We start from the raw sequence: 12,427 nt of genomic DNA on the forward strand, positions 1-12,427 counted from the left end.
TAGAATTCCTAATTGAATATTTGACCACATATTCAAAGAAATCAAATATCTATCAAATTGTGTTGTAATTTATTAATAAAAAAATTGCTATTAATGTATACACTTTTTTTCTTTATTTAATATTTTTACAATTTATTCCTTAACAAATCTTAAAGGAATTTATTAATTAGAGAATATAAATGCTTAAAAAAAATAAAAATTCCTTGGAGGATATACGACATGATAGCTCTCCGTAATTATAAGGAAAAAACAATGACAAATTGGCAACCACCAATTACCAACATGGGAGTTTAGACCCACCTCTTTAAATACACCACCTATATGACTTGATCCATTCAATTTAACTCCTTGACGCTGTCTTCATCTGCTATCTGCACAATCGTTCATTCATTCATCTCTACAAAACCCACAATCCTCTCCTTCAACAATTCACGATGATGCAGATCAGCTCCACCGTACCAGCCCACAAACTTCACAAGTTCCAGGCAATAAGGTGCCCCAGCTTCAGCTTCAGATGCCAACAAGCTTCCTCTTCCTCCCTCAAACAACCTTCAATTTTTCAGACGAAGCCCTTCATCTCCACCGAGTCAACTCGCCTGCACCTCGCCAACCTCGACAAGCTCCTCGAGACCCAGAAGCCCGTGGTCCCACCAACCCAAATCCAACACCAACCAATCATCAACGATCCAAAGGAAAAGAAAGGAAGAAGCTTTTTGGAGGGTCTTGACTTGGGGAGGCTATGGCCGGAGATGAAAGCCACCGATGAAATGTCCCCGCGCCACCTCAAACGCCTCCAGCGCCTCCTCTCCATGACGGGGGAGTATTCCCCGAGGAACATCCTCGGCGGCCGCTGGAGAGAATATCACGGCAGCAACGACTGGAAAGGGATGTTAGACCCTCTAGACGAGAATCTCCGGCGAGAGGTCGTTCGCTACGGCGAATTCGTCCAAGCCGCGTATCAAGCCTTCCATTCAGACCCCGCCATGTCAACGGAGGAGCCGCCACATCCACAACACGTGGCACTTCCAGATAGATCATACCGAATGACCAAAAGCCTCTATGCAACATCATCAATTGGTTTACCCAAATGGGTTGATGAAGTGGCACCGGATCTGGGATGGATGACCCAGAGATCAAGCTGGGTCGGATACGTGGCTGTTTGCGAGGATAGAAGAGAAATAGCACGGATGGGAAGAAGAGACATTATAATCTCTCTTCGTGGAACTTCCACGTGTATGGAATGGGCGGAGAATCTCAGGGCCCATATGGTGGAAATGGGAGACGAAGAAGGAAAAGCCAAAGTAGAGTGCGGGTTCATGAGCTTGTACAAAACAAAAGGAGCACAGGTGGCGAGTCTGGCAGAATCCGTTGTAGAAGAAGTGAGGAGACTGATTGATCTTTACAGAGGAGAAGAGTTGAGCATCAGTGTGATAGGGCACAGCCTTGGTGCGACGCTAGCCTTATTGGTGGCTGACGAGATAAGCACGTGCTGCCCCAAAGTTCCACCCGTGGCTGTTTTCTCCTTCGGAGGGCCTCGTGTTGGTAACAAGGCCTTTGGGGATCGCTTAACCGCTAAAAACGTCAAAGTTCTAAGAATAGTGAACTCGCAAGACGTGATTACCAGAGTTCCAGGGATCTTTGTGAGTGAAGAGCTAGAACAAAAAATACGGAACGTTGGTGGTGGTGTGCTGGAGGAGAACACGCCGCTGGCTTACTCGCACGTGGGGACGGAGTTGCGTGTGCAGACCAAGATGTCGCCGTACCTTAAGCCCGATGCTGACATGGCCTGTTGTCATGACTTGGAGGCTTACTTGCACTTGGTGGATGGGTTCTTGGCCTCAAATTGTCCCTTCAGATCAAATGCTAAAAGAAGCTTAGCTAGGTTAATGCAAGACCAAAGTGCTAATGTCAAAAAATTGTATACTAGCAAAGCTAAATCCTTGACTGTCAATCTTAGTAGGCAGGGATCCATGTCTATGTCTAGTTGTTTGTCAAGTCCCTCTTAATCAAAACTCAAATGTTACATATGCACCATTTTCATGCTTCCCTTTTACTTGTTTTCTTGCCCAACTTTTCAAGCTAGAAAATACCTATATCATGCTATAGAATACCAAAATAATACTTAGACACCCAAAATATACATAGTAAGAGAGACAAAAGAGATAAAAGATATCAATATTATAACTGTATATAACATTTTTTACCATCCGGTTACGACTATCCTAATAATTGTCTATAACATTTTTTAATAACACACAAAAATTAATTATTTCTCGCCATGAAAACTAATCCAAACAAACTTTAAATCAATAAAAAAATCCAAAACGCACTAGTAATTGTCAAGTTAAAACTGACCTGGCATAGTGGCCACATTGAGACACTAATACATTACATTCTATAATAATATCAATCCATTATTTATGCGCCACTATCATTATTGATGTATATGTGATTGAGTATTTTAAAAAGGTGAGGGTCTATATTGCTTAATTTCGTATGTTTTCAATTTTTTTTAAATCAAATTATTTTTTTTAGGTTATAAATAAGCTAGAAAGAAATGTGCATTTGCAGGTAAGATATCGTGTCGAGTAATTTTAGTGTGCTGAATATCCTCCAATTTACCCTTCACATGTTTAATAATTGTTCTTGTGGACTTCTCCTTGCATTATTAATTTCAAAAGTTGATTTTAAATTCAAATCTATACATATCTGATTATTTTTTTTCCTGCTACCACTCTTTGATTTGTTCCAAAATGGTTTTGAACAGGGGATGGGAGAGAGACTCCTATTGCTTTCCAAACATTCAAATAATGTTATTCAATAGAGTTTAATAGCTCTGTATTTAAATAATTATCAGTAAAATATAATTTATGGTATTCTATTTCTGAAGAGAACAAAAGATTTTTTTTTTATTTGAGAAAATTTCATTGACATGCCTAAAAATCTAGCACACTTAATTTTGTCCAGCAATATTGCGATCCCAAAGTCAAAGACACGAATGGATACTTCCTTCGATCCCCCTTCACTATCATATTTTACTGCATTCAAAGTTTATTTGCAAAATAGAGAAAGACAAAGTCATGCATGATTACTTCCTTCTCTTCTTCACCATTTCATCAGAATAATGACTAATGTTAAATGGCTTAGTTGCATTTTTTTTCTTCTTTTAAGTTTAGATTGATTGTTATTGTGTTTTCTAAAAAAAAAAATGGTTCTTTTAAATTAATTATAAAAACGAGAATTTATAGATTTTAATAGAAAATAAAGGTTAGGAAGCAGATTAAATTTACACAAATTTAGAAATAAAATAATTAAATAAAAATTAACAAAAATATAATGCATTAGTACTTTACGTAATCGTTAATTAGTTGTATTTGATATTAGAGGACAACAACATATCTCCGTTGTAGTCTAGTTGGTTAGGATATTCGGCTCTCACCCGAAAGACCCGGGTTCAAGTCCCGGCAACGGAATATTTTTTAGCTTTTTTTTCCTTTCTTTATGTACAGTTCACTTCCTAAAGTGAACGAGGTAATGCAATCCGATCAAAATCGATTTTGACTAACCCATCCGATCAATTCAATCGGTCTGAATTAGCAATTGAACTGTAACAACTATAAATTGATTTTTTGTGACCCGACTGAATTTTCAAACTGAGTATGCTGTGGAAAGTTTTAAGTTTTCTATGGTATAATATGAATTTTATAAGTTTATAAAATATGAAATTTCCAGGTTATGATCTTTTTGTTTCTTTAAACAAAAAAAGTTATGTTCTTTTGGAACATAACTTTTTCTCCCGATTATTCATTGATTTGATATGTAAAACATTTGATCGTTGGTTGAGTTTAAACGTCTTTTTTTCTCCCAAACTAAATAGAACTAGAAAGGGAGACGTGTATTTTTTTTTTAATTTAAATGTTTAATTTTGTTAAAATACAATTTTTGTTCCTCTATTCTCTTACCTTTATACTTTTAGTCCCCTCATTTTTTAATGAAGATATTTTATCTTTTACTTTTAAAAAATCAACAATTTTAATTTTTGTGATCAATTTTAATTATGTATATGCCAAATATTTTTTTAAAATTATTTAATTGGTTAATCAGCTTAATTTATTAAAATATATTTTAAAAAATACATATTTAATAAGTCTGAAATTGAGCTAGAGAACTAAAATTGTAGATATTTTTAAAAGAAAATGAAACATATCAATTAAAAAAAATTAAAATTATGAATTTTTAAAAATTACAAATTTAAGAAAATAATGGAAAATATTTTAGCCTTTATAAAAAGATGAAGATGGATGCAATACAGAGATGTCCGCAAAGGCAAGCATTGCACGAAACTTCTCTAATGCCTTTTATATATTTTATTTGAGAAAAGAGAAGAAAATGGTTGATAGATCCGATTAAAACAAAGTCACATGTCTAATACACTCTCTTGCACAACGATAGTCTTTTTTTTTTTTTTTTCTGTTCTAATATCTTTTTAGCTTTTGCGTAAGTTCCACCAAACGCTCATCTCCTCTTACATCTTGCTTGGGAAAAAAATGTTGTCGAGAAAACTTTATGTTTTACCATTGCCACTGACTCATACGTTCTCTATGGTGTTTTTAAAATTTCTCAAACATACATATAGTTTTGAAAAACATCCTTTCTTTTTACAATTTCCATGACTATAAATATTGTTATTCATTCCTTTTTGCTACTTCAATTGTGCGAATCGCAAAATCTTCGCCTATCATTGATTATTATCCACGGTAAACAATGTTACTATAGACAAAACATGATATCACAAGAAAAAATGTAAGTACCATAAGCAAAAGCTAGATAAACATTTTTTGTGTTCCCATAAGCAAAAAATGTAAGTACCACAAGAAGGAAACTTTTTTTTTTTGTGTGTGTGTGTGTGTATGTTGGCACTCCTTCAACAAAACAAAAAGTTGTAAGTCATAAAAGATAAGAGAAGAGGACTTCATCACTGAAATGGTGAAGAAGTAGTGGTGCGTGTCAATAGATAGAAATACACCACACTTTCATCATTTTTAAACGGTTTTTTAAAAAAATAACAACTTATATTGAAGAAAATTTTTGTAACCAAACAATTCATTTATTAATATATTTGTGCATTAAAAAAACAAATGTTACTAAATTAGTTATTTTTATAGTATATTTATTATAACAAATTATTTCTTCATCGAAAGTAATTAATTGTAAAAAAAATGATTATATAAATAATGCCGGCACCGAGAAAAATGCGATGTGGTACTGAAAAATGTGAGAAAAGCGAAGCGAGTACGCAAGTGATAGGAAGGAGTGGAGAAAGAGAAAGATGAACATGGGACTGATTCGAAAGAAAGCATTCCTTAACACACACTCTGTCTTTCTCTTTGGGTACTAATCCTAAACCTTGTAGTCTTATTCCTATGCGGTGTGGCCAATCAACAAAGCAACACAAGAAGATATTACTATGCAGAGGTCGTGGAATGGTAGTGTTTGGCGTAAGACATCGACATCGTTATCCTTGACGCCCAACACCTGCTACCCACATACGATCCCCTCTCCCACGTTGCCCAGTGAGACTTCTCTCGTCTCAGTTCAGCTCAAAACGCTGTCCATCTTATCCCTCTCCTCGTTCTCCTCTGCGCCATCATCCTCTGCTCCCCCCCCAACAACCACTCTTCATAAATCAAGGTGAACAAATAATACAAAACAAAATCTTGCCAATTTCTCTTTCTTTTTTTAGTTTTAACGCCTCTAAATATCTTATTTTACCGATTTCAGATTTGAATTTTATGGATGAACGATTTCAGACTATGGTCAACGTTTGATTCATGAAACACAGAGGTCAGCGTATATTTTTGTATTATGTTGACTTTTCCTCAGGAATCCTTGGAAGGAAGCTACAGTGAAGAAAACCAGACCTGATACCACAAGATTTTTTTTTTGTTATGTATCATGTGCTTGCACTGGAATCTAGATAGAAAATTTATCGAATTGTGTAGTACTATAGATTGCTGTATGTTTATTCATTCAAAAACCCTCTTCAATTTTGACGCTATTACACGACTTTGTTGATTTATCAGAAGGAAAGCTCATGTTTTAAGTGGAGAAATTATGGCTATTTAAACAAATTTATGCAATTGCTTTTACAACAAAGGAGATAGAAAAAGAAGTGCGAGATAACATGATTACTATGATAGAGATATAAAAGTTAATGTTGGAAAACGTTCTAACAAATGTCGTATGATTTTAAGTGTATTTGGAATAACTCTTAATGCATCTGTTGTTAGTGTTAGTGCTTTATGGTATCAGAGGTATTCTTTTTCACTAAGCAAAATCTCACGTGATTCAACTAATAAATCTCCAATAATTGGTGAGAGTATACTAGATCTTCTTTTGGCAAGCCAATCGTTACGTAACAGAAAAATGGAGAAGTTCTCATAAAGTGTTGAATGTACTTATTAAAGATCGGTTAAATACAATGTTTACAACCTATAGAGTAATGAACATAAACTTATCTCTTTACACCCATTAAATGCAGTATATATATTGAACAGAAATGAAACTCTTGACAACTACATGTTTCAATGTACTTGTCATTGCCAGCCTTGCTTTGTCTTGTTTATAGACCCTCACAGGTAAAATTTGTATGCTCCAGCAATGGCCCGAGACTGACTAGCTTAGGTATGACAATATTGTTCCTAACAGAACACACCACTGGGTTCTCCAACTGCAAAGCCGAACCCACAAGGTTCGCACTTATGGTTAGTGGGAATACACGGGGCCATCTTTCAGTGCCATATGGCCTGAAAGCTTCTTCCACAATGGGTCATCAGACATTGATGGCTCTGGCAAGCTTTTTAGCAAGAACCACTGAATCCTCAAGTGCACAACAAGCTCCTTGCCCTAGATTTGGAGTCATTGGATGCCAAGCATCTCCAACCACCACAACTCTTCCTGCAGAAGCAGGACTTATGGCTGGCCAAAGCCACCTATCTACCAATGGAGTCTTAATGACAGTGTCATCTGGCGTAGAATCAACCATGTTCAATAGCTCTGAAGGCCAATTCTTCACCAGTTCCTTAGCTTGCTTCTTCAACTCCAATGAATCAGTTATTGTTGGACCTGCCATTAAACATACTCAGCTATTTTTCACAAGAAGATGGCATATCATGCAAGTTCCAATTATGAACTCAGTGATATAACCATGCATTTTGTTGTTTATATTAAGAACCAGGAGATGGACTATTGAAGCAGATGAACCAGTAAACTTTGGTTGGAGAAACAGGAACAAAGCCAGCGCGCAACCTTCTTCCGTAGATGTAATTCACTCTTGGTCCAAAATATTGTGCATCTGGATAAGATGCAAGTCCAACATACTTGGGCTCAGGAAACCCCATCCATTTAGCTATTGGTGATCGAATTCCATCGCACTCTATCACAATCTGTTCATAGATATTTAAATCAATTTTCCTTTCAGGGCCAGAGCTTCATAAATTGGCCATTATGTTTCATTTATGAATAACTAAATATGTGATGAATGACTCCTAATTAAATCAGAATGACTAACCCTTGCAAGCAGCTTAGACCCATCCACAAGTTCCAACAAGGTATCCCCGTTTGGACTGGCTTCAATCCTTTGCAATTGTGAAGAATATTGAACGCTATCCCGAGGTAGCTGACTAGCCAAGGTTTCCAAAAGCACTCTCCTCTCAACTGCACGTACCTCTTGGCTGCATTTCATCAGTTATTATTATTCATCCTCAACAAAGCTTATATAGCCTTTAATATACGAATAACCAATGCTAATTGACAATTACACTTGTAGAAATACTTTATTACTTAAGCTCTTATAAGTAAATGTTAGAACAAAGGATGAAAGTTTGAAAAAAAAAAGGAGAAAAAAAAGGACTTCAAGTCCCACATCGCTCAAGATAAACATTTGAATAGTGTTACACTCCCTGTATATAGAAAACTCATTTCTTCATTTTGCCTTACCCCAGTTGAGAAACATTTCCTCAACTTTTCTTTCTCCTTCTCATATTTTAGCCGATGCATTTCCGGCAAACTTCTCCCTCTTTCTTTCTATCGCTTTATAATTTCGGTTGGCTATAATAGTGATTTTTTAAGTCATATTTTTGGTTGGTTATAAGAGAAATTTTTCAAGTCATATTTTTTGGTTGGCTATTAGAATGACTTTTCTAGTCATATTTTCGGTTGGCTATAAGAGTGACTTTTCTAGTCATATTTTCGGTTGGCTATTAGAGTGACTTTTCAAGTCATATTTTCAGGTGGCTTTAGAGTGACTTTTTAAGTCATACAAGAGGGTGTAATTCTAGAAAGGTTCCCTCAGTGCAGTGGGAATCTTATATAGTGATCTGGACTGTTTCTGCTTGCACAATTTTTGACAGTGCCACGAAACGTCTTAAAGAAAGCGACATTGTCCGCGACTCAACCAGTAATTTTTTCGATTTGCCATAAACTATTATTCCAACAGTAAAAATAAAAGGAAAAACAGATTAAGCTTTTTTCAGAAGTTAAAATTTGGATAAACTAATTGAGAGGGTTTGTATAAATTAGTTTATATTTAAGTTAATTTTAATTTATGCAAGAAGCTTAGTTCATTTCTTTTGGTTGCCCATGGTATCCTTGGCCTAACAAGACTAAATTGATGCACTTCCATACGCACTAATAAACAAGGATCGAACTCCTAACAACGTGCATAAAGAACATAATTATCTATCAATCATACACCATGAATTCATTATTTTATCAACACACCATCGTAAATACCTTTGATCCTCTTGTTTGAAATTGAAGGCGCGTAGTTCCCTCCCATCCACGGACTTCACCACCATCCTGTACAGCTGATATTGTGAACCAGATCAAGCTCAGCTGGTAAACAAAACATTAATAAAGAATTAAGCTTTTCCAAAAGGGGCACGGGGTTAGAATCATGTTCATGTATATACCCTTGAATTTCTAAGAATTGAGTTCTGAGATCATTAGCTGCACCAATTGCATCAAGTACCATCCATCCGTTTTTGAAAAGGGTGAGTGAAGTTCCACCGGTTCGAAGTGACTCTGCCTGCTCCAGCACCAGGGACAGAACTCCAAGCCTGATGCATAAATGAATGTAACTAAGAGCATAATATATAATTAACAGTGAAGAGAAAAAAGATTGGGGAGCTACAACCTATGAAGGGACAGAGCAGTTGCAAGGTCGGCGATCCCAGCACCCACGACCACAACTTGTTCCTCTCGGACATCATCAGTTTGAGATTGAGGCTTTATGGCTTTGTAACTTGTGCGGGTGAACAATGTTTCGGTGTGACAAGGCGGTGAGGTGTGACATTTCAGAAAGACAAAAGGCGAGGTTGTTGTTGTCGTAGCCATGATATGTTCAGTCCAGTTGTGATTGGTGGCTGCAGCCACGCCATATGCATTACGGTCGTGGAAAGATAGGGGTGCGTAGTGTCCATCCTTGGACCATACAAACTAGCGGTGAATCTTTCTAAAATTTAAAGATATGTGTATGTTATTGTGTGATTATCTCATTCAATCAACAATTGCTAAGAACGCGCGGAGTATTATTTTAGTACCACCTAGTGCTTTCAGTAGTATAACTCTCAAGTAGTTTTTAACAAATATAACTCAGGTAGTTTTAAGTTTTAACAAATATACTTCTTCTTTTTTTTTTACTGGTCCATTTTGTGTCTATCCTTATTCCATGTATTTTATAGCCTGAAACAAACTCCATTTTGGAGTGAGATCTAACAGAGGGCGTGAGGAGAAAAGTGAAAAGTGAAGAGGAGGGGGGATAAGGGGTGAGATTAACAAAAAAAAAATAGGAAAAGGAGGTATATTTAATAACTTTGTGAGGTATGTTTAACAATTGTCCTACGGTATAGGTGATGTTTTCCAGGTCCAATGGGTCATTTTTTGAGTTGGGTTTGGGTCGAAGGAATCAAGAGATAAAAAAGTGTCTTTTTGCAATTTACAACCACAATTTATTATGTTACACTCTTCTTCTTTTTTTATATTTTTTATTACCATTTTTTTTCATAAAAATCTGTTTTTTTAGGAAAAATTACATTTTTGGTCTTCCAATTTGTCTCCAATTTCGATTATGGTCTCCCTTTAAAATTATTGACGAATTTTGTCCTCCTATTTTGTCCAATCACACAATCTTGATCTCCCAATCCAAGACGTTGACTGTTACAAAAGAATATTGATTGTCACGTGTCATATTTTTATTAGATGATGACTATCATATATCATGTTTTAATTGGATGTCGAATCCATGAAAGATGAAATGCATTATTGTTGTCATTGGTCAATCAGAACATGACACGTGACAGTCAACATTCCATTGTAATAGTCAACGTTCTGGATTTGAAGACTAAGATTGTGTGATTGGATAAAATAGGAGGACAAAATTCGTCAATAATTTTAAAGGGGGATCAAAATCAAAATTGAAGACAAATTGGAGAATCAAAAATGCAATTTTGCCTTTTTTTTTTATCCATATTCATGATTGTTTAAACCTTATTTTGCTTATTTCATCTTTATTATTTTTTGAACCTTAGTTTTGCAATCCCAATCCCTCATCTACATTTCTAAGAAAAATGGATAATTAGGTAAATTTATGTAAAAAAAAGGAAAGAGGAGAGTACTTAGTAAAGTAAGAAATGTAAATAGAAAAACCTTAAAAAGATTTTTTTACAAAGAATGGATTTAAAAATTTTATTTTTTAAAAATAGAAAATATAAGGTGAGTTTGATAATTAAGGGATAAGAGAAAATGAGAAATGCCGCAAGTTCAATTTCATCGGCTAACAAAACCTAATATTCTAATAATCTAATATTTTTCGATAAAAAAACTAAGTAAGCCCATTCCTTGATTTTTTTTTTTTTTTTGTTGATGGTTGGGTTCAATATATTTACCAAAGTTATAACATAACTGAAAACTTAAATAACGCTTACAAAAAATACTTATAAATTTCGACAAAATCCTCAAGCCTTGAATGTAAGAGCAAACAAAAGTGTGTAATTAGGAGATATAAACACATCATTTTGTAATTAAGGGATTTAGTTGAGTAAAATCTTAATTATTGTAATACTCTATTACGCGTTTGGTTGTTATAAATAAAAAACACACATAATTTTGTACGTCATGATTCGAATTGATGTGATTATGAATTTATAATTATCCATTACTCATAGTTCTTTATCGAATCTCATAATTAGAAATAAAGTAATAAAAACATATTTATATAGTACGCATTAAACATTGATAGTATAAAAACTTATCATATTTTCTTGAAAGCAAACTATTCTGCTATTATCTATTTTTTAAATTTTATCATATACGCCTTGTAAAATACAAAAAAAAGTTAAAAAAAATCATAAATCATAACAATTTTTTTCTTCCTTTTAGCACCATTTATGTGTCTAATCATGTAATTTTATCTGTCTGGTGGACTTGTAATAAATAGGTGTGAAGTAGTTGATCCATGTGTCTGTTTTAATTAAATAGCAACAAATACAGTGTTGAATTTTAAGAGTTGATCACGGTCCCATCGACCATCGTTATCGTCCTCCATTACATTTCCTAAAATAAAAATTAAAATATTCATAACTAATCTGCGGTAGCATCGGTCATTTATATATATAGCCGTTGTAATCAAGGTTAAAAAATTAACAAATAAACAAATTGACAATGCTACAATTTAATGCATCATTAACAATAGAGATTAAAACTCTCTCTCTCTCTCTAAAATGTTAAATTATTGTTATTTTCTTATGAATAATTCGATTTATAGTCATATTATAGAAAAATTTAGCTATGAAAAAAATTATAATTAAAAATATATATTTTCAAATATTGTTATATCATTTTACTGTTTTTTTATATCATCCTAAGAAAAAAATTATTTATATTAAACAGATTCCATCCCTTTATAGATAACAATCATTTTCAAGTAAAAAATTTATTTTTCTTCTGTTGTTTCTTTTTAAGTGCAAATTTACAAGTTAAAGGACATTATTAAATGACTAGACATGCTGTAAGGTGGGATGCATGGTCACGAACGAGGAGGGGAGTTGGAATAATTTCGTATAATTTATTATCGCATTTATTACGGTTTCTCCAAATTTGCATGAAAACAATTAAACAAATATGAATAAAGATAACTATAACTATTTCAATATAGAAGTTTTCTCTTTTCTTGTTTCTTTTTTTTTTTTTTTGGCGATTTCTTTTCCTTTTTATACTGATACACTCATTCGTATTTTTAGAGACAGAAATTTGTTTGCGAATAGCACAATTAACGGGCTAACAATAACAATTAACAGGGAGAAAAAGAAAGAAAAAAAAAAGTGTCATTGTGCTTGTGCTGTCGCCGTTCATGCATCCCCTCATTTCG

At 34.2% G+C, this 12,427-nt stretch overlaps 2 protein-coding genes, 1 long non-coding RNA gene and 1 other non-coding gene across 4 annotated transcripts; 3 read left to right on the forward strand and 1 right to left on the reverse strand.

Moving 5' to 3' along the window:
• Nucleotides 1–209: 209 nt before the first annotated feature.
• On the forward strand, nucleotides 210–2,034 carry LOC100819994 (phospholipase A1-Ibeta2, chloroplastic). The gene has a single exon (XM_003538999.5). It carries the CDS (start codon nucleotides 435–437, stop codon nucleotides 2,004–2,006), a length of 1,572 nt encoding a protein of 523 aa, XP_003539047.1. The 5' UTR covers nucleotides 210–434; the 3' UTR covers nucleotides 2,007–2,034.
• Nucleotides 2,035–3,400: 1,366 nt separating this feature from the next.
• On the forward strand, nucleotides 3,401–3,473 carry TRNAE-CUC (transfer RNA glutamic acid (anticodon CUC)). Its single transcript has one exon. It is a non-coding gene; the product is annotated as a tRNA-Glu (tRNA).
• A 1,780-nt stretch (nucleotides 3,474–5,253) lies between these two features.
• LOC112998372 (uncharacterized) lies at nucleotides 5,254–6,039 on the forward strand. The gene is made up of 2 exons (XR_003263361.2): nucleotides 5,254–5,691; nucleotides 5,782–6,039. It is a non-coding gene; the product is annotated as an uncharacterized lncRNA (long non-coding RNA).
• Nucleotides 6,040–6,438: 399 nt separating this feature from the next.
• LOC100775811 (monooxygenase 2-like) lies at nucleotides 6,439–9,562 on the reverse strand. Its single transcript, XM_014763812.3, is given in 6 exon segments — nucleotides 6,439–7,125; nucleotides 7,235–7,445; nucleotides 7,571–7,733; nucleotides 8,794–8,859; nucleotides 8,973–9,119; nucleotides 9,197–9,562. Coding segments are annotated over 6 exon segments (1,290 nt in total). The 5' UTR covers nucleotides 9,397–9,562; the 3' UTR covers nucleotides 6,439–6,622.
• Nucleotides 9,563–12,427: the final 2,865 nt, after the last annotated feature.

The sequence above is a fragment of the Glycine max genome, chromosome 11 (assembly GCF_000004515.6).
Source record: "Glycine max cultivar Williams 82 chromosome 11, Glycine_max_v4.0, whole genome shotgun sequence".
Lineage (NCBI taxonomy): Eukaryota > Viridiplantae > Streptophyta > Magnoliopsida > Fabales > Fabaceae > Glycine > Glycine max.

Coding starts and splice junctions, on each gene's coding strand:
- LOC100819994 (XM_003538999.5), top strand. CDS start 435: ATGATGCAGATCAGCTCCACCGTACCAGCCCACAAACTTCACAAGTTC.